Below are 27,646 nucleotides of genomic sequence, written 5' to 3'. Positions count from 1 at the left end.
CTGCTGCTGAATCCATCTCTTATTTATTCAGTAAACAAACTAAAATAAGACCTCACAAACTGCAATATCAAGAATTTTATTATGTTTGACCCACAACAGTTTGGCTTTGTGAAAGGTAAATTCTGTCTATTTAACCTAATAAACTTCTTCCAAAAGGATAGAGGGGCTGTATGTGGTGACCACGCAGAACATATGGGTATCATATCAAAACCCTTTCTCATGCTGGCAGCATACAAAAACTAAATTCTTTAAAAATCAAATCGTATGTGTTAAGATGGATAACAAAATATCTTAGAGACAAAAACCACACAGTGTGAGTTGCAGGTGCCGACCTCATTTTTTTTTTTGTATTTAATCCTCAGATCTACAAGCAGAGGCCCACATCCTCTGACCAACAAAGTGTAAAGATAATTGCAAACTGGGGGTTACTGTTAAGTTACTCAATGAACCCCAAATACTCCAGAATTAACTCACACTAGTAAACTCTTGGTGTACTAAAATGGGCTTACATTTAATGTTAGAAATTGTAGTTTCATCACTTTTGGCAGACAACCCTTCACCTCATCATACTGTAAAGATAAAACAACATTACAAAATGAAAATGTAGTCAGTGACCTAGGTGTTTGGGTTGATAGCTCCCTCCCTCTCTTTTGTCCATAATGTGACAATGGTTGTCAGTAAAATTATTTTATTTACCCAGTTAATTGCCAAAAGGAATATCATCCAAGCCTAATGTGGTATTATACCATGAACCCCCATTAATATTCCAAAACGTGCACGCTGATTGGCCAGCGTGCACGTTGTAAATCAACTTATACTAATGGAAAAAGGTCCGGTCGCCCAGACTTTTTCCATTAGTATAAGTCTTTTTTAAAACACTGTCTCGCTATGTTAAAGGAGTTTAACATAGCGACACAGGTTTTAAAAAAGCAACGGAGATCTCCGTTGCTTTTTTAAAGCTGTCTCGCTATGTTAAACTCCTTTAACATAGCGACACAGTGTGTAAAAAGCAACGGAGATCTTGCTTTCTCTGTTGCTTTTTTTTTTAAACCTGTCTCGCTATGTTAAATGGGTTTAACATAGCGAGACAGCTTTAAAATAAGCAACGGAGATCTCCGTTGCTTATTTTAAAGCTGTCTCGCTATGTTAAACCCATTTAACATAGCAAAACAGTTTGTAAAAAGCAACGGAGATCTTGCTTTCTCCATTGTTTTTTTCAAAACTGTCTCGCTATGTTAAATGGGTTTAACACAGCGAGACAGCTTTAAAATAAGCAACGGAGATTCTCCGTTGCTTTTTTTTAAAGCTGTCTCGCTATGTTAAACCCATTTAACATAGCGAAACAGTAAAAAGCAATGGAGATCTTGCTTTCTCCGTTGCTTTTGCCCACAACTCTGATGTACTGCGTAGGCATACGCATGCGCAGTACATCAGCACTGCCGCGGAATACCAGACAGCTGCGGAAGGGCAGCAAGGAGGCATTATACAATGCCATTATTTAAGAAAAGTAATTATTTTTTTTCTTAAATAATGTCATTGTATAATAGCAATAACCCACTTCTGGGTGTGGGTAATGCTGGATTTACCACACCCAGGCGTGGGTTATTGCTATAATAATCACTCCCTTATACTCAGCATTGGTCTGGCCAGTAATTAAGTACAGCATCCCCTTTGGGATGTATCACAGTAAACATATGAAGGAATTAGGCAGCCCCTAAAGATTAGTAGCAGCAAAAACAACCACAGAGGTTCCAAACACGGCAAGTACGATCTTTGCTTTGTTTTGTTGATTCTTTTATTCTAAAAAGTACAAACAAGTAAGTGCTTTCACAGATAACAAACTCCGCTTCATCAGACCATGTTAAACACAATGTAACAGATGACTATTTAAATGTTACAACAGCCAATCAAGTACAAGTCTAGAAGTAAGGGAAAGGTCAGTACAATTAAATTACATACTGTAGTGTAAAACAGACTTGCTTTGTGCTGGCAATTGAAAGCAGCTCACATCCACAATGTTAAACACTATCAAACTATTGCAGCCTTAAAACCACAACACATATACATGCATAAAAACAGATTATTATACAAATAAATAGCAGCATTTGTTGAAGCAGCAACTAATAATAAAATGTCTAAAAAGTCCTGCTGATTCCTTGCTATATCAGCATGGACAATAGTGAGAAAACAAGGCAGTCAATCTGTTTGAGAGTCGACAGAAGTAGTTGAACTAGTATGACTATTGTATGGAACTAATAAAAACTGCCTGATACTAAATGTATAATTAACAAAAATGAGGACAGGATGGTGTGTAAACTGTGTTCATAGTTTCATAGTTTCATAGTTTGGTACTAGGCTATCTGCCCTGGGGCATTTATAAGCCTAGCCATAGTGATGTGGCTTTCGCCACCCCATGTAATGGTACAAAAGTGTACAGAATAGATTTAGAATACTGTGCCTCTGTCTAGTAGTGACACAGTGAAGACCCCCTTACATAATAGAATTAGTTTACTGTGCCTCTGTCTAGTAGTGACACAGAGATGACCCCTGGGGTAAACCTACGATCTCCCATCCACTCGTCAAGATTTCTCTTGAAGAGAGTCAGTGAGGGGATCTGCCTAACATGAACTGGGATTCTGTTCCAAAGTATGGGAAGCCTCTGAGTTATGAATCTGTCCCTCCAGCATGTCCTATTCATATTTGTGCTTAGGTTCAAATGTGTGACATGCATATGCTACCAAATGCATAATTGAGAGATATAAATATAGTCATGGAACATCATGATAAAAAACTGATTTTATCATTTTAACAACAAGGGCTAACAATGTATCAGAGCTCTTGCTTTAAGGAAAAGTTTTATTGATACCTTGCTGTTCAGACCCGGGGGTTTGTCAGCTTTTAGCTGAATAATGCATTTCTGTTCTATGGATTCAGTCTTGTTTGATAGATCACCACTTCGAATATTAGCATGCACTAACTCTAAAGCAAAGAACTTGAACGTATGACTTATGAACATACATAGCTAAAGCATTGGATACTTTCACATTTCTAATGTCTCTCAGATGTTCAAGGATCCTGTCCTTGAAAGCCCTGTTTGTCTTGCCTACATAGTAGGAAAAACAAGTGATGCAGAAACAGAAGTATACCAGATTCGTTGTCTGACAATCCGCATAGAAACTAGTGTCAATATTGAAACCAAGTTGCGGGTGAATGAAATGACCCCCAGTGTGTGCATATACAAGCCATATACCCTCTACAGGTGTAGGTACCCTTTCTGTCAGATTGGGCATAGCTAGGAGGATTCAATGGTCTATAACAAAGTTGATTTTTGAGAGATTTGTTGTTCCTAAATGTAAAATCAGGCTTATTTCCAATCACTCCTTGTAGTTCAGGTATATTTAAAAGAATATCCCAGTTGGCACTGATAGTATCACATACCATGCTGATGTTGCTAGCATAGGTCAAAGGCATCCTAAGCTTATTGCCAACATTCATAGGGGTTCGACTCTGATCAACAATTTGTTCAGGAGTCTGTGCAGAGGTAGGGCTATGATTAATACTAAATATGGTTTACATCTGCCTTCCCTCTCATTCCAGGCTTCAAGTATTTGTGTTTCAATGACTTCTCTCTTGTATCCTCTGTTCATAAATTCTTCCTTGAGTAGGATGAGTGTCTTTTCTAACTGTGCATCCTCATTATGTAGGCGCATGATATGGAAAATTTGCCCCCAAAGCACATTTAGTTTGGTATGATTAGGATGCATGCTATTATTGTGTAGAACGTTATTCCTTCTAGCACTTTTCCTATAAACACTTGTGGACATGGAATATAGGGCATCCCTACTGATCTGTACATCTAAGAACTCTACAAGAGTAGAAGAATATTTGTAGGTAAATTTCAAAAAGGTGTTCACTCCATTTATATACTGAAAGAACTCCAGCAAGGATTCTTCAGGGCCTTGCCACAACAAAAAAATATCGTCCACAAAACACGTATACCATCTAATCAATGTGCCAAACCTGTCATTGGATAGAATGTACTGATTTTCTCAATTAACCAACGTTAAGTTGGCGTAGCTATTGGCACAAGCTGTGTCCATAGCCACGCCAACCTTTGCAAATAGGAAACATCATTGAAAACAAAAGCTTTGTTCTCCAAGATAATTTCTAGGAGGGTACAGAGAAGATTAACTTTGTCAGTGGATGTATCATATGTGAGTAGTACATGTCTAACATTCTCTACCCCCCAATCATTTGGTATGACAGTAAAAAGAGAGGCGATATCTAATGTAACAAAGAAGTACGGTCCTGCAATAACATCAACATAATTACTAAGCTGAGACAAAAAAATCTTTCGTGTCTCTTAATACAGTCTTGCATTTGTCTAAAACCACATGTAAATTATTTTCTACAAAAATCGATAAAGGTTCAGTAATCCAGCCTATACTGGATACTATAGGTCTCATTGGTGGTTTTGATAGACTTTTATGTATCTTAGGGAGGCCATATAATATGGGACTAGTGGGATTTTCTACTTTAAAATAGTCAAACAATGGTTCTGAGATTAAACCAGTCAATAAAAGGTCAAAGATCAAAAATTCCATTTTTTCAATGATTCCTTTCAGTACCACTGCTGACAAGGAAATGTATGTGTCAGTCTCTCCCAATAATTCCATCATAGCAGATAGATACGTATCCTTATCCAACACAACTATGCCACCCCCTTTGTCGGCTGGTCTTAACTCAATACTTTTCATATTTTTTAACTCAAATAGGGCCTGCCTTTCAAGATATGTCATATTGAAAAAAACAATCATTCTGTTTACCAGTAAATTTCTGTCTTAACTGCTTTTCACATATGTCTATAAACAACTCTACGGTAGGATTAGTAGGAGGTACAAACGTGCTTGGTTTTTTAAAAATATTTTCATTCCCTGTATTGTTTTTAAGTATAGTTTTGAGGGTAAGAGTTCTACCAAACATCTTAAGATCACATAAAACATCAGTCAAGATAGCTCTTTGGGCTGGAACAAATGTTAGCCCTTTGATTAAAACAGAGATCTGTGTTCCAGTCAGTTTAGCAGATGAAATATTGATCGCAAGACCTGCTCATTCACTTCCCGTTTCTCAATACATCTTCTTCGCTCTAGAGGTGCCGAATCCTGAGATTCGTGTACCGATTCCTGGATCTGCCTTGTATCGGTTGCAGATCCTTCAATAAAAAAGGTGCTTCAGCTGTACTGGGTACAGCTGAGACTCTCATATTCCTCAGAGAATTATTCTGAGGTATAAGTGCCTGTTTCTGTCTTAACAGGAGCTTCATTGTTTGTAGGGGCAACTACAATAGTATCTGTATTATTCACTACATTAATTGTGGTATTGCTATTAGTACTCGGTTCAGACATCAAACTTGATACACTCCCTGTAGCAATGGGACTGTGAGATGGCTATTGTGAGTGCGCAGGTCCTGAGACAATTGTGCGAGCAGTCTCAGGCATCTGCCCACTTCCTATGACATGTTGTGAAGATGAATGAATTACTGATCTCTCTCTGGACCAAGAGAAAACATTACCGTTTGCAAAGTCAGATTTATCCCTTTGAATCTTCTTGGCTTTGACATTTGCAAGTCTCTTGTCATATGATATTCTCAAAAAGAACATCCAACTTATTGCCAATAATATCCACAGAATATGTATCAAAAATGTTATTCTGCATTGCTTCTATCTGCTTATGTAGCTCTGCCTCTTCAGGCCTAGAAAAGTCTATCAGCAGCTGCATATATCTTGCGCTGCATTCTAAGTTGAGCAGTTGCCAACGCCTTAAAAGTTCAGGGTAGGTTGTGCCATTTAGTGAAGCTGCCAGATGAAAGCGTTGCCACTGCAAACGCTTGTATTTATACATGGCATTCTCCAAAGAGTGATAACAAATGCTGCTATTTATTTGTATAATAATCTGTTTTTATGCATGTATATGTGTTGTGGTTTTAAGCCTGCAATAGTCTGATAGTGTTTAACGTTGTGGATGTGAGCTGCTTTCAATTGCCAGCACAAAGCAAGTCTATTTTGCACTACAGTATGTAATTTAATTGTACTGACCTTTCCCTTACTTCTAAACTTGTACTTGATTGGCTGCTGTAACATTTAAATAGTCATCTGTTACATTGTGTTTAACATGGTCTGATGAAGCGGAGTTTGTTATCCGTGAAAGCGCTTACCTGTTTGTACTTTTTAGAATAAAAGAATCAACGAAACAAAGCAAAGATCGTACTTGCCGTGTTTGGAACCTCTGCGGTTGTTTTTGCTGCTACTATTCTTTTCCTTGGTGGTTCCTTTATCAGAAACGTGGTCTGTGTTGTATCCCAGCCCCTAAAGATTCCTAATCATAAAGATCACAGGCCTAAAGTCCCTAAGCCACCGAGAGAGGCTGAAAGCACTATCCCTTTATTCAGTGGCTTATATACATTTTAGGGGAAATGCACCATTAGAGACTCAGGTGTCCTGGATTTTCTCTACTTCCACAAGTCCAGTATCTCCACCAGTACTAGAACCTGGGACCTAAATCTTCACCGTCACATAGAATGGCAGGACATCAGGACAGGTTTAACCCAACGCCTCCTATACCTCTGGAATAACTTCACCTGCATGTTAAACAGTGTGACTCACTATCTTCCTTTAAACATACCCCAGATGAATGAATGGCTATCCACAAATCTACTCCAGGTTTGACTGGTACAGCCTTCCAGGTAAAAGAAGGTTTGCCCTGAAGGAAGGCACTAACATGGTGCAAATTATCATAAGACTCAGTGGCATACTTCCTTCTTTGTGCAAGAAATATGGACAAAGCAAAAAATAATGGGGGGACAAAAGTCCCAAAACAGAGACAGATTTTGAATAATGCTCTTATAAACTTAGAAACTTGGTTGACAAACAGGTTTTCTGTTATTATGTATTTTCTGAAGGATATCAAGTCTAAAACTTTAATATCTGTCATTATTTAGTGACTTCAATAAGTTATGATTTGTCAGAAAACCATAAATTTTAAGAGGTACAGACCAAAAATATGAGGCAGAAATCTAGACATTCTGTGAAAATCTGGACAGGTAGAGAGCTATGCTGAGTGGCCTTGGAATATCTATGGATCTATAATCTATAAAGGTGGGTGAACCTCAGAAACCCCTTTCTTGCTATAAACCATCCTCTCTGAGTCATTTTGGTCTCTCCAGTCTTCTTCTTGGGTGGCTCCTCCAGCTATCCAGTAGATGCTACAGATACAGGGAAAGATCCTGAGGTGGTGGCTTCTATTCTGAACAGACATGATGAGATCCTGAGGCTAACTAATAACTGGCTGGACTGGTTGCAGAACCTCTGGCTCCATACCATATTCACAGATACATATGAAAGCCTGGCTGTTCATCCTCTAAATAAGGAGTCTCACACATTGGACATATTATGAATGTGCATCTGTGTGTCTTTTACTTTCTCTTTGAGGTGGCACATGTCCTACGTGCTTTTCATCCAAAGGCATCTGGCCACAAAAGATACTTACATTGTGGATGGGCTGCCAAGTGGGGATTTGAAAAATAAAAATACATTTCAAATATCAACCCTTGTGTCTCTTTCTAACTGAACCATGTGCCTGGCACAAAATATGGAACATCAACACCAAACAAAATGAAGAAATGTAACAGGTGCTATGCTAGGGGGGCAAGTGCCTTCATGCCCCTAATATATGACAACTCTGAGATCACACAATAGTGAGGAATGGGCAAAAATCCAGTCCTGACTCAACCAAAATCTCAGACAACTTACTGTTTCTTTGTACCTGCTAAACAAGCTTGTCGACATTTTGTGATTTGATTTTCTGTTGTTGATTTTAGGTCTGTCAACATTTAAGTTTTTCAACATTCTGAATGTATCCCCCTGAGGCTATATGATCACATTTCTCACTGATACTACAGGCTCTTCTACTGCCAGACATCCTGCAATATTAGAAATCTGTGTCAGAAAAGTCACTAAGCTTTACCTGGAAATCAACAATCCTGGAGGTCCGAGGAGGTCCCACCCAACCAGCAAAGGCCAGGCTTTTACTTAGGTACTGAGGGTTCTTTTGATACTGAAGAAATAAAAAGACCTTGAGTCAGTTCTAGAAATGAGGAGATTAAATCAGTTTGCTTGAGAGAGTCCTTTCACATGGTTACAATATAGTTAGTCTGGCCTTGCTTTTCAGAATGAGAGTGAATGTGCTAATTGGACCTCCATGATGTCTATCTCTATATCAGAGTAGCACAGGAATCAAGAAGGTTCCTGTTTCCACACTGTAGCTATCAGTTCTGCAATCTGCCATTTGGGCTAACCTCAGCTTCCTGGGTGTTCACCAACTGCATGTCTGTGGTTGTGGTGCATCTAAGGCTGCATGCACCATACTTGGATGACTGCTTCCAAGTAGTGTCTACTTTGGACAGTCTGATAACCTCAAGAGAGAGACTCTTTTTTCATGATTCCATTCCTTATAGATCACAGTGAACAGTATAATGTCCATGTGGATACCCACACAGTTGATCAAATTCATCAAGTGCAATATGGACAATCTCTTGTTGAATCTCTCTTCCTTCAGGTTGATTCTGCCTCCCAAGAACAATGTCTTTCAGATCCTAGAGAATCAAACAGTTCAAACTGCCATTTGTCTTCAGGACCTAGGTATTATGACAACCAAGATGTAACTGGGTCCTCATACCAAATATCTCATGAGAGTACTCCTGTGAACTTTAAAGGATAAATGAAATCATGTAGTTGATCGCATTACCTTTCCCATAAAAATATCTCAGAAATGCAGAGGATGTATAAATCTATGGATCTGAAAGCAGACTTTTTCCATCTACCATCCCCACTAAGATTGTCAGAATAGACAGTCTAAGGCGCACGACCACACACCAACACAATGCTCTTCACTTTTTAGGCATTTCAAGTCCCATTCCACAATTCCCATCAACACCTAAAACATTGCGGCAGTATAGGTTATCTATGATTCGGAGGGAACCCATTACTGTCACCCTTTTTCCCGAGGCCATAAGAATTTGGGAGTGGGGATTTTCTACTAATTGCCTTCTGATAATTAGTCACACTCTGGGTAAAGCAAACATTTAAGCTGACTGGCTCACTGGATGCCTCTTGATGCCTTATGAGTGGTATCTCCATCCATCAGCAGCACAGACTATTTCTGTCACTATGGGAAGCCTTGCTGCAATCTGTTTGTATCTCCAACCAATGCCAAATGAAGCAACTTCTAAGTATTTACTCCTACCTCAGGAGGATGTCCTAGAGATATACTCATCCAAAATTAGCATTTGGGTCTCTTTCATGCTTTTTTGCTGTTTCCTTTTATTTCAAAACTTCTGGATAAGGCCCAATTATGCAAAGTCAAGGTCATTTGGCTAGCTTTGTTCTGGCCCTGACAAATGTGGTTTCTTCTGTTCTGACCTCAGCTACTGAAACTATCTGTCCTGATGCCATCCAGTGGCATTCTCTCTCAACTGCCTGTCAAGCCCTTCAGTTTCTATATTTGACTACAGTGCTTCTCCAGTTATACTGATGATGAGAGATCTATCTTATGCTAAAAGGATGGTCCAGATACTAACATCTGCTCAGAGGCAAAACAATAGACTTATAAAAGGAAAATGAACAGGTTTCTTTCTGGGTGGTGATCTAAGGCTCAAACCTATTTTTTGCTCCTATGCCTAGTATTCTTGAGTACTTATCTCACATTTTTGATTTACACATCTTTTTTTTTTTTTTGTCAAAGTTCACCCAGCAACCATTTCTAGTTTCCATCAGCATGCTAATTCCTTATCTTTGTCTTCCTTGAAAGTTTGCAAAACGGTTGTGAAGGGTGCCTTTCTTTAATGCCCTCCTATTAAAGATTTAATTTCCATCTCCAAAGGGGTTCCCCAAGGATCCATCCTTGGACCCCTACTCTTCTCTGTTTTCACCAATAATCTAGCCTCTGCCACCAAACAAGGCACACTCATACAATACGCAGATGACTCAACCATCATCTGCTCAGCCCAGTCCCTACCCAAACTGCAAAAAGTCACACAGGAAGCCTTTTCCTCTGTTGAAACTTGGTTATCCGATGCCCAATTAATACTCAACCCAAACAAAACTAAACTACTCAGCTTCCAACCCACCAAACATACTCAAAACAACTCTCACTTTAACATCACAGCAAAAGACACCACCACTACATACCCAACTGAACACACCAAATTGCTAGGAGTGGAAATAGACAATAAACTAAAAGTTGACATTCACATATCCATGACCATAAAAAAAAGTCCACAAAAACTAACTTCTCACCAAAGCAGCAAAAGATTTCAATAGCAAATTCCCACCTTATCTCCACCCTACTTTATACCTCTCCAATATATACCAACCTAAGGCAATGCAATCTAAACAAGCTAGAGACCTGCTACAACAAAATTGCCAAATTCGCCACAGGGTCATCCTACCATAGTCACCACTGTCTCTCACTTGCTGAACTGGGCTGGCTTGAACTCTCTCACCTCCTTCAATGGTATCAACCCTCACTCGCCCACAAACTAGTAAACCATCCACTAAATGTCCCATCCCTCCAGAATCTAGTCCAACCCTATCGCACCACCAGACCACTAAGATCCAGCAACAAAAATCACTTGCAGATCACTAAAGCCAACAACTCTGCTGGTGAAGCACTATTCTCTTGAGTCATAGCCAAATTATGGAACTCCCTCCCACCCACAATTACCTCCGTACCATCATGCACCCACTTCAAAATTTTACTAAAAGCGCGCCTAAAAACATGCTGGCTATGCTCTTGCAACTCCCACTCTAATATCACCCACCCCATCCAACCACTACCTTTCTTTCCACCCCACTAACTATTTTGATTATAGCAAGCTCAGATGCGCATAAGCCTAGTACTTATTATACAGCAGGAACTTCTTATTGTAACATTTGTTAATGTCTGTTATGTACTTCGCAGATAAAGATTCTAGTTGTCTACTGATGTACTATGTTCTTCATCTGTAAATATGTTTGTAATTAATTGCTATGTTAAATTGTTAATCGCTATGTAAGCCAATGTAATGACTGTCTATTTTAACTGTGGAGCTTTTCTTCCCGGGGCCTCCGCTGAAAATGGACCTATGTCCAGTCGGACACTCCCGGTCAACAAATGTAAATAAATAAATAAATAATTTACTGCTTTCTTGGGACCTGTACTTTGTACTAGAATAATTGACTCCACTTTTGAATAAACTGCTATGGCAGTTCTTAAATTTGTATCTAGGAAGACTGTTTTTGTTGTTCTTATTATAACATCAGTGACTCGAAATTTTGGTTTAGAGTTTATAGTTTGTATACTCCCATACACTTTTGAATTTTGATTTTGTTTTAATGCAGTTTGTTTTATTTTAAATGTATTGCTTTACTTTTAATTAAGTTCTTTTCTTGGACAGTTTTTGGTTGGTCACGTTAGTAAACATTCATGTTTCATTCTGTCAGTGCAAAGTGATTAACGAGCTGAATTGGGGAAGAAGTGGAGAAAGAGCATTTTTACTTAAGGTGAGGAAAACGGGAAAACTGCTCTGTGACCATGCTAGATTTCCCCTCCCTGCCCACACTGCCTGTCTTGTTCATTTAAATACAGTGGCTCTTGAGCTGCCCGACAGTTAAGTAATTGTTTATTTAGAAACTCCTTCCATTCTTATTTCATCTATCACAAATTTCATACATTTCTTTCTGGACACACTGGCATTCTATTCTCTGCCCAAGCCTTCAGACAATGCTTTTCTACCTAAAGGTCATTCCATATATGGTAAGTTCTTACAGATTTCTTTCCTTGCTGGATTGTCATTTTTTTTTTCTTAGCTCATGTACAGTTTTCCACTTCTTACTGTGGGATATCATGTAGCCCCATCATTTATTCAGTTTTGTTTGGTACCTTCTCACTTTTTACCCCTCTTGGAATGTTTGTTTGACTGCAAACCTTAGAGGGTCTATGTTACATGAACGAAAGATCAAAATGTCGAGTACAACATACTCGACAATCTTTGATCGAACATTCATGTAATCGGAGACTCCAAATGTCAAAATTTGGAGTTCTGAATTGTTTTGGTCGGCCATCCTAGTCAGTGTAGCATGTGACATAGACTGTTTTAAAAGTAGGTGTGTTTGTGTAGGTGTGTAAGTGTTTGAATGATGTGAGTGTGTAGGGGTTTGTATGCATTGGTTGTAAGTGTGTGTTTTGTATGTTAGTGTAGGGAAGGTGTGGGACAAAAAAATCTTTTGATTTTGTTTGTTTAGGGGTTTTAAGGTTTCGAGGTTTTGAACTTTCGATCATAGTGTGTCGAGTATGTTGTACTCGACATTATGATCATTCGTTCTTCTAATATAGACCCACCTTAGACATATGTACATGTGTAGACACTTCCTCTCAGTTCCACCACAGTACCACAAAAGAAGATTTTAAACAAGACATGTTCTGGGATCAGTTCCCTCATATGTACTACTAGCTAGCTTCTGTATGAGAGGTTGGCATAATGGTTAAGGTGCTTACCTTATAAGCACAATGTGCATAGTTTGATTCTCACATGGGGTAATTGGCTAGGCTTAAAATGACCTACAAGAGCAGTTAGCCTAGTACTAACCTATGAATCTTATGGCAACCTACTAGTTATCTTATGAAACAGTCATTTAAAGATACACAGACACTAATGACTTCTTATATGGCTAAAACCTAAGTTGAACTAAACATATGCTGCAATTTGTGCACTGTTTCCAGCACTTCTACATAATTTTTGGTACAATGGAGACTACGTTAGATACTTTAAATACTGAGTTTCATAAACAATGCTATTTGGAATAAATCAGTAGGATCATAGGAAATTACTATGCTAATAGCACAACAGGTGGAACCCCCAGGGTGAATTTACGGTTACCCATCCAATCGTCCAGACTGTGTTTGAAGAGGGCCAGTGAGGTGAAGTGGGAGTCTATTCCAAAGGTATGGTAACCTGTTGGAGACAAATCTGTCTGTCCAGCAGGTTCTATTGATATCACATACCAGGTTTAGGTCTTTAGAGTGAGTAACCTGTGTGCCATTTGCCTTGCGGATGTGCAGCATTTCCAATAAAGCAGGGTCAGAGATCGCCTCTGAGTAGTATGTATGAAACAGAATAAAGTGACAGTGATTTCAGTCGATCCACATAGGACAGCTGCTGAAGACCTTGAATTTTCTTTGTGAGGAACCTTTGTAGTCTCTCCATTTGTTGTAGGTGCTTTGACAGGTACATGCTAAAAGGGGCATTGTACTCAGTTATTGGCCTAATGAGTGAAGAGTGCAGGGAGGTGATAACTTCACTTTTTCTCGAGACAAATGCCCTTACTTATGGGCTGTGTTTATCACAAGGGAAAGAGTTAGAGTACATAGAAGCTACAGCTAACTGTGTGAACTAAATTGTTTGTTATAAATGTTATGCTTTAAGAGTGATGCACAGATTTTCATTTATTAATTTCTGCAGATACACAGAAGCAGTGATTCTTAGCCTTTCCAGTCATACCCAGTAGGTGGCAGTGTTGCCTATCTTTTCCATATCATGATCCATGTTTTATGCTTGTAAAGTTACGTAATGAGGGACAAAGTAAAAATAAGTTGCAGAGGGTGTTCTAATAACTAAGCCAACATGGAAAGGGAAAGAGGAGATTTTGCCAACAGGGATGACTGCAGTAGGTGTATAGAAAATACGCAGCAGAGAGGTCACAATTAACATGAGAAAACTTGCAAAGGAACCAATGTATTGAGAGGAAATAACTAGAAAAGGTAAGGTATTAGAGTAGGATGAGGTCAAGCAGAATTGTGGACTGCAGCTTAGAAATTGCCTTCACTACCAGGGGCTGGTAGGGTATAGGCCAAACAGAAAAGGACAGGGGAGTGCTACGTGAAAGACCAGTAGATCTTTTAGTCGGGTCTAGAACAGAAACTGCTGTTGAAAAAGGGATAATTAGTAGGGCATATGAAATATTGCATGATAGCTATAAGAATGAGTCAAGATGAGGTTAGAAAGGATTGGGAAGAGAGACTGGAAAGGCAATTTACAAAGGACATCTGTATACGTCCCAGGTATGCAACAAACTCTTAGAAGGTTTAGGATTTTTGTTAGGAAGTTTTTGCATAGGTATTACTATACGTCAAGCAGACATCAGAGAATTTTTTCCTCTGGTAGACAGCAAATGCTGGAAGAGTGAAGGAAAACAGAGAGGTAACTGGAAACATATTTTATGGGCAGAAGTGTGCCAGAGTGGAGTGAAGGAGGCAGATGTCCCTGGGGCAAGGTATTAGTGAGTACGATCAGGAAGTGCAGATGTCCTTCTAGATCACTGTTACAGTATTCTTCATAGAAGGGATGTCCTGCCCAGACCAGCCCGATGCTCGGCAAGTATGAAAAAGCCTGAATAAGATTTTGTATGCGCTGTACGTCACATTTATGCTTCCTGCACAGAACGTATTTCATAAAAGGGATGTACGGATGCAACTACCTAGAACTTCTTTTGCCGCCAGTTCAAATGCCGTTTTTGCCAATTGGTCTGAACACCTTGTTGCTGTACTGAATATTTTGCAATACCAGATAAGTGCCCTTGTGGGTGTTTGTTTTTCTTTACTTTTCTTGGTCTTGTATTTTATTTTACTACCTAGAGATCATGTCATCCAAGAAGTGAAAATGTCAGTATGGGATGCAGATTCCACATAAGGATCATCACGAACAGTGCATTTTATGTTTGGGTGCTTCCCACAACCATATCTCTTGTAGTATCTGTAAGGCATTTGTGCCTAAGACACTCAAAGTCATTTGTCTACCCTGGCCATTTAGCATAAAAACCAACAGTTTAAACATTTAGCCCAGAGTACCATGGCAGAATCCTTTTAACCCTGAGATACTCTCGCTAGGTAAAAAGAAGGCCAAGAAATCTTGGCCAGATTCTTTAGCTGTCTGGCCTCCACCGGACATCCCTCTAGAAGCAGGTAATAGCTCTGTAGGTCATTCGGTGTCTGCATTGAATTCTTCTGCCTTGATCCTGCTGGCATGGATCTTTTTGCACATCCTCTGAGGCTTTGCAGGTATCTGCTCCAGATATCAAGGGGGGACCATGGTTGATTATCTTGGAGCGTCCTAGAGGGAATCCACAGATATTAGTTAGAGAGTAAGTTCCAGGTTTACTTATCAAATCTTGCCAGTCATCGGAAACGCTGGTATCTGTTAGGGTTGAAGTCCCTTCTAAGAAAAGACAAAAACTGAAGCATGTTTTAGGCCCATCCTATAGATCCTCAAAGGGAATGGCAAGAGTAATTCAGGGCTTGTTTTCTGCCTTAATGGCCCTAAGGGCTCCTCAAGGTATTTCAGTAGCTACTCCTCCTTGGACCTCTACCCCTTCTAAACAGCTTAGGAGACCAGATTCCTCAGATGAAGATTCAGTGTTTGGTGAGGGCTTATGGTTCTGATGAAGTCTGCTAGCCCTGACTCTCCTTTCTTGAAACTGATCTTTGAGGACACCATTGCTAGGATGATGGACTTCTTTGTGTGAGATTCTTCTCAACTGTCTGATATTCAGAGAAGATATTATGAGTTGCTTCAGTTGGATACTCCTGAACCATCGGCAGTTCCTCCTGTGTTGCCTGCCTTGTTAGATACTTTACTTGGCTGCTTTCAAGTCTCCTGATTCTTAGCCTCCTTGTTCCTAAGAAACCTGATACGTTCTAAAAGGTTCCTGAGGACTGTCTGTTTTTATTTAAATGTCTGTCTGCTGATCCTGTTGTGGTGTCAGTCTCTAACAAACCTTCTAAACTTTTGCCCTCTTCCAAACTTTTGCTTTCTGATAAGGATAGTAGGGTAATGGAAAGGAATGGTAAGAAGGTTTACACTGCTTCTACTTTGGCATTTAGGGCTATTAATTACCAGACCCACATGACCAGGTATGCTCTGGCCTGGATTGCTCAGACTGGTCAAGTTATCTCTGCCCTCCTTGACTCTGATGGCAAATCCTCTGCCTTATATCTTTTAGGTTTTGGTTCTCAAGTGACTCACCACTCTATTAAGTATAGCTATGATGCTGCTGACACCTATTCTAAGACTGTGGCTTTGGGTCCATCAGGACATTAAGGCGAAGTTGTTGGATGTTCCTTTGGATAATGCGCATCTTTTTGCGACTGCTGGTGCTGATACATTTAAGTCTCTTCAAGAGAAAGGCAGAGCCTTGCAAGACCTTAAACATATTTTTGTCTCACCTATCCCTAAGTTCCAGAGAAATTATCCTTCTAGGTCTGGTTTTGTTGCGGGCAACCCACAGGCCTCTAAGGGCAGGAAGGGTGAAATGTGGGTCCCCTCTACTAAAGCTTCTCAGATTTCTGTGGCCTAGAAGCCTCCTTTATCTGATAAGCCTGCTTGTCTTTGACAATTTAGCCCCCACCCTTCTTTTCAACCAGGTTCTGTTGTCCCTTTGCCTCTCCCTTTGTCATCCAAATTGGCATCTCATCACTTCAGACTCTTGTGTTCTTTCCATCATCCATCAGGGTTACTTCATGGTATGGAAATCTCTCCCTCCTTTTTCTGGGATTCCTCAATCTTCTCTAGAGCAACTTTCTAATTTTCTGGAGGTTCTAGAGTCCTTGTTGAACCAAGGAACCATTCAACCTGTCCCAAGTGGGAAGTGGGATTTCATTCCAGGAAGTTCCTGGTTCCTCAAAAGAAGGGCACTTGGAGGCCTATTTTGAATCACTCCTAGCTCAACACCTTTCTCAAGGTCCCTTCCTTTCAGATGCTTACTCTTCAAATCCTGTTTCCTCTTTTACTACCTTAGGCTTTTCTGGTGTCCTTCGGTTTGAAAGCTGCTTACCTTCATATCCCCATTCACCCACTTTTCAAGAAGTGTTTATGTTTCTCTGTGTCTTCCTCTCATTTTCAGTTCTCTGAATTGCCCTTTGGCCTCTCTACTGCCCCAAGGGTATTCACAAACTGCCTAGCTCCTGTGATTGCCTTCTGCAGGCTCCAAGTCATTCAGATTTTTCCTTATCTAGATGACCCGTTGCTTTAGGCGCCTTCTTCCATTCAATTGTTACAGGATCTGCAGTTCAGTATCTCTCTTCTTCAAAGTCTGGGGTTTACTATCATCTTCCAAAAGTCTGTCCTAACTCCCTCTCAGGACCATGCGTATCTGAAATGCAGGATTCTGATGGTGCCAATGTTGGCCTGTCTTCCACCTCCAAAGGTATTGTCATTGACAGCATTCTTTCAGTCTGTTCTTCCTCTGACTTCCATGCCAGCTAGAGATGTTCTTCTGGCCCTGAGATTCATGGCATCTTCTATTCCAATGCTTCCTCTTGCCAGACTGCATAAGCAGAAGCTTCAATGGTACCTCAGGTCAGTTTGGCTGCAGCATTGTCACTCTCTCTGACTTTCAGTGTACCTCTCCTTCCCTGTCTCAAGAAGGAATTTGAGTGGTGGATTCAACAGTTTACTCTCAGCACAGAACAGGCCTTTCAACTTCCAGTCCTTTCTCAAGAGCTGTTCATTGATGCCTTAGACATGGGGGTGTGGGGGAGCCTGTCTTTGTCACCTGAAATGTCAGGGTCTTTGGCCTCCCCATAAGAAGTCAGACCATATCAACATCAAAGAGATGACAGCTCTGATTCTGGCCCTTCAGGCTTTTCACTCCAGGTTCTCTCCATGCCCCTTGAAGGTGTACACAGACAACACTACATTGATGTGGTATGTCAGCAAGTGGGGAGGCATGAAATCTTATCTCCTCTGCAGGATGGTGCTTCAGGTTTGGGAAGTGGCACTCTGTTATTACTTAACCCTTCAGGCATTATACATTCCTTCAGAGTACAATCTAGTGGCAGACTCTCTGAGCAGGTCCAAAGCACAAGCTCATGAATGGATACTTCCCAGAGATGTGTTTCTGGACATTGTCCATTGGTGGGGTATTCCTCAGGTAGATCTTCCTGCCTCCCCTCTGAACAGGCAGCTTCCTCTCTTCTGTTCTAGAGTACCATGCCATCTGGCATGGCAGATGGATGCCCTTTCCTTTCCTTGGAAGGAGATATTTCTTTATGCTTTCCCTCCTCTTCCTCTACTTTCAAGAGTCCTGGAGAAGATTTATTTTTTATTTAAGTTTTGTTAATAGGGAAAGTCCGACTTGGAATGAAGAACATTTTCAGTGGAGGCCCAGGAGAAACACTCCAGATGCATGTCTTTGTAATGTGGGAGGAAACTGAAGCACCCAGAGGAAACTCACAGAAATGCAAGAAGGACATTCAGACTCCACACAGAAGGCATCCCAGCCGGGAATCGAACCAGAGAACCTCTTGCTGTGAGGCTACAATGCTACTGCTGCACCACTGTGCCTAAGATTCAGCTGAACTCCCCAAAAATCTTGCTAGTGGCTTCCTTTTGGGCGAGACAGCACTAGCTCCCCCTATTAATGCATCTGGCCAGGGGAATCATCACAGCCTACCTCACCAGTTGGATCTCCTCACATAGGACAAGGGGTCTTTCCTCCAACCCCTATAGATCCTCTCTACAACTGACACTGTGGGTAATACCACTTGCTTGCAAGCTATAGGTCCCCCTCTATAACCCATACCATGTATTTAAACTTATTGGAAACACTCACCATCGAACTCAATACCATATTCATGGGTGACTGTAATTACCCCACTATTAACTGGGAATTCTATATGGCACAAAATGTACAGGCACAGAGATTCCTGGATTTTGTAAACAAACTCCCTAGACCAGACTGTCAATATACCAGCAAGGGGTGCAAACATATTGGATCCAGTTCTCACTAATATGGGAGAATGCTGCACACCCCCTAATGTGCTGTCTTCCCTGGTAAGGTCAGACCACAAAATGATCTCCTTTGAAGTAAAAAAAAAAAGCCCGTATCCCCAGCTAACCCTGGAATATTCATGAAATACTCTAAAGCTAACATTCTGCTATTAAGTGATAACTTGGAAAAATGTCAAGACTCCATAAACCCTGAGAACGCTGCTTGCCTATGAAGAACTCTTCACAGAAACCCTGTACAAGCATGTTAATAGCTGCATAGAGGCAGCTGTACCCACCAGTAAGAAGTCCAAAACTAACTCAAAAAAAAAACAAGCCACCCTGGTGGAATCACAAAATCAATAGGCTGTATAACAGGAGGAAGAAAATCATGGCAAAAATTCAGAAGTCCAGCACCCAGCAGGATAATAGCACTCTCATCAAACTAAACAAACAACTCCGAGGATAAATAAAGTCTACCAAAGCCAAATTTGAGTAAAATTTGGCCTTTCAGGCCAAGGACAAACACACAGCATTCTTTAGCGATGTCCGCAACCTCAAAGGCAGTACACAATTGTGTGCAGAGCTCATCATAAATGGAGCCATCTATACTGAGCCAGAAGATATAGCAAACCTACTGTCTGGCAAATTCAGCTCCATATTTACCCCTGTTTTCCCCTCAATCTTCCCTCAGGAAATACCATCAAATATAACCCCCTATGCTGTCACTAGGGAACAGGTCCTTAGTGCTCTCTCTAAGGCCAAGAACACTGGATCAATGGGCCCAGGCAACATCCCACAATGCTTTCTAAATAACATGAAACATGACCTATCAGGCCATCTCAAACTGATATTTAACTGTAGCCTCCAGACAGGCTTTGCGCCTCATGAAAGGAGAACAGCAACAGTCATCCCTCTGCACAAATGTGGGCCATCTACAGATCCATGCATCTCACAAGTCTCATATGTAAAATCTTGGAAAGAAATATCATGGAAATGATCAACAATGATATAGTAAACCTCTAGACACTGGACCCAACTCAATTTAGTTTTGTCAAGGGCAGGTCATGCCTACTCAACTTGGTGAACTTCTTTGAGAAAGTCACCAAAGCAACAGATGCAGTCAAAATGGTTCACACTGCCTACCTTGACTTGGTCAAGGCATTTGACACAATACCCCACTCATGCATTGTTGAAAAACTCAAGCTGTCAGGTACAAACCCATATGTCACCCTGTGGCTCACAGACAGAACCCAGGAAATTAGAATTAGGGAGTCCACCTCTACAAAGAGGGCAGTTACAAATGGAGTCCCTCAGGGATCGGTTCTGGGACCATTCCTTTTTGGGATTTACTTCTCTGAGTTCTTAGTTTTAGCACTTAAATTTGCTTATTCATACTCAGCACTTGTTTAGAACTTGTAAGCACTAAATAAGCTACTAATTACTATAGCATTCAATCTTCCTCATTACCTAAAGGAAAACAGTTTTTGTACTTACTTTTCTCACTTATCTAGAGGAAAATAGTTTTTTATTCAGGCATGTCCAAGGATCAGCTCCCAGTGTTCTCCCCTGCCTATCTGATGAATCTGGGCATCTTGAGGCAATGTATAAATTGTCTCATGTACACAGACAACCCTCTCCTCCAACCACCCAACACGACAACCTGTGAGAGATGCACTTATCTAGCCAAACTGGAGGTAAAGCTCTCACCAACCAAGACTGAACCTGACAGTCATGAGGAGAAGGTAAACATTTGCACCACGCCACACTCATCACATAGTCTCACTACGTCTACACCACCAAAATCCACACATAGAAACTCAAAACATTTCAAGGAGGCTCTCAATAATAATCTGCCTAAGCAACAGAGACCTCCAAAGCAGAAACACAAGCAACCTCCATCCCCCAACACAACCCAAATGACACATAGCCCACAGATTCAGTGTGCCACTCAAATACAGCCAATAAGGCAAAACAACATACCCAACACACTAGTCATAGGTGACTCTATAGTCAGGCACACTGATGTCCCACTCACTAGGCTAAGCAAGGAGAAGGTTACTGTCAGCTGCCTGTCGGGTGCCAGGATCCGCCACATAACCCACGCACTCAGGTCACTCCACAACAAGTACAAATATGACTCTGTCATTGTCCATGTTGGTGTGAATGACTTGAGACGGACCTCCTTGGACTACATGAAAAGAGACATGGAAGAGCTCTGTGATCTTGTAGCCCAGGCAGGTATGACCCTAGCCCTGAGTAGCATTCTGCCATCTCCCAGAATGATACTGCAGTACAAGGACAAAATGATTGATTTCAACAATTGGCTAAGCTTCTGGTGTCATTCAAAGGGGATCAAGTATCTGTCTGCTTGAGATGACATGGTCGACAGACCATGATGCTTTGCCACAGATGGCCTGCACCTGTCACCCCTAGGATTCCGGATACTGGCTAAGGCTTTTGCTGCCCCTATAGTGCCTTTTTTAGGCAGGGTTCAAGTAACAAATTCACCACCATAACAGGAACAGGTAAGCAAAAACTGAGGGTAATGCTACTCAATGCTAGATGTCTAAATTTCAAAATGCACTCACTCGAGGCACTCCTTAAAATGGAGAACATCGATATCTGTGCAGTGACTGAGACCTGGTTCAAGGCTCCAGAGAGCACCCCTGCACTACCAGGCTCTAACTCATACCACACTTTTCGGCCATCTAACCTGGACCGAAACACCAAAGGTGGGGGTGTGTCCATATTCATTAAGGATATCCACACCTCCAGGCTAGTTGCTCAGCATAATGCATTCGAGGTTAACCAAGTGCAACTAACTCTTGGCAAAACTGCAATCCAAATTGTAGCTTGCTACAGATCCCCCACCATGCCCCAGGATTCTCACTCCTCTTTTCTTGACGTATTGGAAAATATTAGGGTTCAACCAAACACCCTAATAATGGGTGACTTCAACTACCCCACCATTAACTGGGAAAACTACTCATGAACTAACTCCTTAGTGCAATGCTTTCTGGAATTCATAAACTCCAATGCCCTAGATCAACTAATCCACACCCCCACCACGGGCAACAATATCCTAGACCTAGTCATTACCAACATGAGTGACCAGTGTTCCACACCTGTAGTCAAATCCTAGTTGGTCCGATACGACCATAAGCTAAGTACCCTTGATATCCACATCCCACCCCCACCCCTCATTAAGGAAACCACAGTAAGAAATTTCTCCATAGCCAACTTCATGCTTCTTAAGACAGAAGTAGTGAACTTCGTGACACCCATGCAGATGGACAATACAGTTACAACTGCTGAATCCTACACAAATGCGCTCTATAAGCACGACCTAGGAACTCAATGTTGATAGCAACTTTTATTCCACAGAACTGATATTAACACAAGTAAAAATAATTTAAAATCAAGCGCTTTCACCCAGGCTCTCCCAGGCTTTGTCAAGACAAATTATTAAATGTTTAAATGCTTCTTTTTATACACACCCTTATAACAGCATTTTGAAATCAATCGTTCAATCAATCAATTAAGGGCTTTTTTAACTATTTCATTACAAATTTGCCCCTTCTTTCTAAAAATATTGCACACAATCGATTAAAACATTCAATAATACATATTTTAAAAAACAAGAGCTGTATCCACTGCCTTCATATACTTATTTTTGTTAGTAGTTAAAACAATCCAGTGAACCATAAAAATGTGTTTATTTATATGTTGTGTGACTTTCCTTCCCTGTTTTCACTAAAACCAACTCAGCAGCTTTATACTATATTAACATTTATTTTTCTTATATTGGCACCACTAGTCATGTAAAAACCAAAAACTGAACAACTTAAAAGTTGTTACAGGACTTTGAATGGGCTGGACTTCCTAAAGAATATATGTGTAATATAACTATTATAACTTAGCCCTTCTAAGTTTGAGTATACTGCTTAAACTTATAGTATCATTAAGGCCAGGGGGTCTTGAGGCATCTAATTTTAACTGCCAAAGTAGTTCTTTGTATACAAGGGATGTTTCCCAATCCCCTCCTCTTGTGTTGCTAAGTCCAGTGATCACTCCTGTGCCTCTGCTCGTCAGTGGCACAGGAAAATAACTTTCTTGGGTGGCGTAAGCCAGGGAACCTTGTTGGCTAGGCTTGCATAGGCCCTTGGGCCGATAGCCTAGTACCTGCCTATGAACCTATGAACCTATGAAGTCAAGGCCAATGTCAATGGCCTCTGGCTGACTACATTTGCAGATGATTGCAAATTAGGAGCTGTCATTGAATCCCACACTGACACAGGTGTTCTCCAGGAAGAGCTGACCAGACAAACAACTGGTGTCAGAGCCATGAACTAAAATTAAATGCCATGAAATGCATGATAGCATCTTCCAGGAAGTCATCCACTCCTAGTAACTATCATATTAACTACACTCCCCTTATGTCTGACCCAGTAGTCAGGGACCTAGGGACACGCATAGGCAATAATCTAGCTTTTAACCATCACATGTCTACAGTAGTGGGAAAACATTCTATGTTGTGCATCTTATAAACAAAGGTATGGCATCTAGATCCAAGGAAGTCATTGTTCCACTGTATTTGTCATTCATCAGACCTATCATTGAGTACAATGCCCCCTTTGGTATGTACCTAACCAGGCATATCCAACAAATGGAATATCTACAGTGGTTCCCCACTAAAAGAATACAGGGCATAAGTAAAATGTCCTGTGCAGACTGCCTCAAGACCCTATCCCTGTGTTCTGTCTCCTATAGGCTGTTGAGGGGAGATCTATGCCTGGCAAATGGGGCATTGTCAGACCCCTTTCTGATAGACCTCCTGCATATCTGCAAAACAAACAGCACCAGAAGTACCTGCTCTAAAGACCTAAACCTAGCCTGTGATATAAATAGGCCCTGCAGGAGAGACACGTATGTATCCCAGAGACTACCAAGTCTCCGGAACAGACTCCCCATCCATGTGATGCATAGTTTCTTCCTAACACACTTCAAGTGTAACTTGGACAATTGGTTGGGGAACAGGAAATTCATCATTGGTTTGGCACCTATGTCTATAATGGATACAGGCAGCTTGTAAATGTTTCATCTCCCAAGCCGCTGCTTATACTTATCAAGGGTACCAGAACTTATCAGAGATTTGGGATGCATGGCTAGGCTTAAAAAGGCTGTTGTGGTCATTAGCCTAGTAAACACCTATGAACCTATAAACCTATAGGGTTTTGAGCCCTTTCAGGCACCACTTTTCTGAGGATGTGCAATGAAACCCTCAACCAGAAATTCTTATATGTCCAAATGGAAAAGATTTTGTACCTAGTGCCATGCTTGTAACCAGGACCCTTTTCCAGTGGGGGTTCCTCTGTCCCTCCCAGTCTGGCTTGAACTATTCTTCTGTGAAGGCCCATTTGTCAGCAATTTCTGCTTGTCTGCTCTTGAATCCTTCTTACTTTGAAGTCAAACAATTTCTTAAAGGCATCCTGCATATTAGGCCTCCAAGAAAACCTATTCCTACTCTTTCGGACCTTAGTTTTGGGTTGGAAAAATTGCTTCAGGCTCCCTTTGAGCTTTGCTTCTTTCAACATTTTACCTATAAGACTGTTTTGTTGCTGGCTCTCACTTCTGTTTCTGAGCTCCAGGCCATTATGGCCATTCCTCCTTTTTTTTTTTTCACAGGGGCTGGGTGTCCCTTTGGACTAATCCTTCTTTTATACCCAAAGTAGTAAATGAGTTGTCCTTGAACCAGTCAGTACAACCCCCTTACTTTTTCCCTTCTCCTCGGTATGCTAGCAAGAGGGTCCTGCATGCCTTGGATTTGCACAGAGAGCTCTCATAGATTAACAATTTGTAACACCTTTCCAAGTGGTAGACTTACTGGAACACCCTTTAGCCCACAATATTCACTCATAACTCCGGCAACCACATGCAGGCATCAGAACTGCTCTGTTTGAGTTGCTAAATATTACTTAAAGGTACCACTTAAGATTTTAATGAGGTCATGTATCAGTTACATCATACAATTTACCAAATATCAAATAATCAGTGAAGACAGTGGACTACTGTTAATATAACCCATCTGCACCTAAACTGAATTTGTAGCACAGTGACCTTCTGGCATTTCAGGTAGAAGCTGCTTTTGAAGTAAAGGTTCTCCTTGAAAGTTGCTATGCTCTCATATCATGTTTTAATAGAAAGCATAGCAATTTCTCAAATGAATACAATATTTTTAAATATGTAGGAGTGGACTTACAGTATCTACTGCTACACTGCCCTTCTAGGTATGACCATATTGTGAAGTAAGAACAAATCATACATTCATTGTATTGCATACTAGACATACAGCTGCAGTTAAATTAAGGTTGTATATTTAAAAAAATGTTTGGGTTGTGTATAAGGAGATGCACTTTCTGTTTGGGTTGTAGACTATAGGACCATTAAAGCTTTTAAGAAAGAGTGAGGTTAGTATGGGGAAGGCATAGTGAAAGAGGATGCTGAAGGATGCTAACTGCATTTAATAAGCAAACTAGAAAGATACTGTTTTCTTCTGCCTATGCTGTGTATTTATATGTGTATGCATGCAGAACTGTCCACCCTTCTGTGCAGGGAGTAACTTTTCACCATTAAGTCATTCATGTAGCAATCAGATATCATACAAGCGACTATACCTGAGAGAGGATTACACGCATCACCACTTTTCTGCTCCTGATCACAGTCTCTAGTGTCTGAAGCCAAAAAGTCAATATTGGCAGTAGTAGCCTTAGTTGGGGACAGCTCTATGACACTGGAACTGGCTGCTGGCCTTTCTTCATCACTGGACTGTGTGACAGAAGTAGCACTACTCCTGTGGTCTTCCCACTCCTGTCCCTTCAATTCCACTTTCTTGTTGTTGCGGCGTATCCTTAAAGGTTTCTGTGACTTCTTAATTTCACCGGCCTTTTCATCATCTGTAACACAATAGCAAAGGCAGTTAGCCTCAGCACAGTAAAACATCTTCCAAATCATCTCAACAGTATGGTCCCACATGTTGTGAAATGTTAACTTTAAACTGTCCTATAAACTTACGCTGAGGCCAAGATTAGCCCCAAACTAAGCAACCTGATTATAGGAATTTGTTGATGTGAAGTGTAAACTCATCTGTTATTCCGCAATTTCCCATTCATTGTGTTCTACAGATTATGCAACTGTATTAGCCCATTACAGTAAGTGCCTTCCATTCTGATGGATGCTTTTGTTAGAACAATGAATCTAAACTCTGGTTACAAAAAACTTGGGAGGCATTATTACAGCTGCTGCAAATATGTGGAATATATGAATAAATTTGGTAAGGAGAAAAAATATATCCAAAATAGTATTTTTACAACCTATAAAAAAGTTTATTGTACAGTTTATCAACAATAGATTGAGCATTTTTCATGTAAAAGGCTGTACACAACAGAATCATATAAAATCTAGCAAACCCTGTATAGGTTAATAACAACTAAATACAAACAAATGTGCCAGACTGCTCTTTGAAGCTTTCTAAGAGTTGGCTGCAGTTGAAGATTTCCTTCTCGGTCACATTATCTACTGAAAAAAATAAGACTGTGTGTTTATGTATCTGTACATCTATCCTTAGTTTTATATAAAGGTTTAAACTTAAATAAAAAAGGCCAGTTTGGTAAGCTTGCTGGGCACAGCTCACATCCTATTTGGCACACATCATGATGCCTAGCAGATGGATGATAAGGTCTTGGGAACAGATATATAAAGAACCAGGGCCCAGATATGACAGAATAGAAACTTAGGCAGATAAAAGAAAAAAAAAATCACAGAATGGACACTAGGGAAATAAGTAATATTTAATGAATAACTACAGAAGTGCAACTTTATTAAAGAATTTCTAATGTTATTGGTGTGTCCATTCTGTGAGTTTACATTTGCTGTAGTGTCACATGTACTGTCAAGATACAAACACATACATAGAAAAAAAAAACATCCAGACATATGCCCAATTCCTTCTTACAACAAAGTACATGGACTTTTAAATGGGGAGCTGAGTTACCATTTCATTTCTAGATAATGACATATCCAGTCAGCAACAAATGGATATCAAATGGATATCAAATGGAGGTGATCAATAGATGCGTGACCATGTTGTCTGATTACAGTTTCCATTACATTTTAGTAGCATGTGGACCACAGTCAACTTTTCTAAGATTTCATAACTTTGTTCTGTTACTTATAAATTACTTTAAATCAAGACAAACAAAGGAAATAACTACATACTTTATTTTCACCAGCAGTGCCAAACATCATAAAGACAAAACTACAGCTGTGCAGAAAGGTTAGGTTTTCAGTAAGTTACCTAACTTGAAATGTTATTTATCTCTCCACATTATTTATAATACCAAATATGAGAAAAAAAATCTGCTTTGAAGAATTTTTCCATCATGTGATATAGTACTTAAATATAATAACAAGATGTTGGCATTCAGTCAGTCAGTGACTAAGGATCTGTGTCACCAGCAGGGAATTTAGCACCCTGTCAGCATGATGTGCAATCCTTATCAGCATGAAGTGCAATGTGCAAGCAGTCACAGTGCTTTGACTCAGATGGGCTTTATCTTTCTTCCTATGGAGCACAGCTATTGAAATTCTCTCCATTTCCGAATGTGTACCCCCTCCAGAGTGCAAGACCAAAGAACCCCCCCCAAAATAACTTACATAAACTGTAGGAGATAGCCATCCCATCTCCTTGCTACAGTACTACAGTTCCTAAAACAAACACACATACTCAGA

General features: G+C 40.4%; 1 protein-coding gene across 1 annotated transcript in view; it reads right to left on the bottom strand.

Moving 5' to 3' along the window:
- KCNH2 (potassium voltage-gated channel subfamily H member 2) overlaps positions 1–27,646 on the bottom strand; it is a 696,728-nt gene that overhangs the window by 145,324 nt on the left and 523,758 nt on the right. The window contains exon 8 of the mRNA XM_044067613.1: positions 25,534–25,812. Coding sequence (XP_043923548.1) covers positions 25,534–25,812 — 279 coding nt within the window. The remainder of the gene's footprint in view (positions 1–25,533; positions 25,813–27,646) is intronic.

Source organism: Protopterus annectens, chromosome 3.part1, assembly GCF_019279795.1.
Source record: "Protopterus annectens isolate FY-2018-M chromosome 3.part1, PAN1.0, whole genome shotgun sequence".
NCBI lineage: Eukaryota > Metazoa > Chordata > Ceratodontiformes > Protopteridae > Protopterus > Protopterus annectens.
The sequence above is the reverse complement of the archived record's forward strand: the minus strand, read 5'-3'. Positions and strand labels throughout refer to the sequence as shown.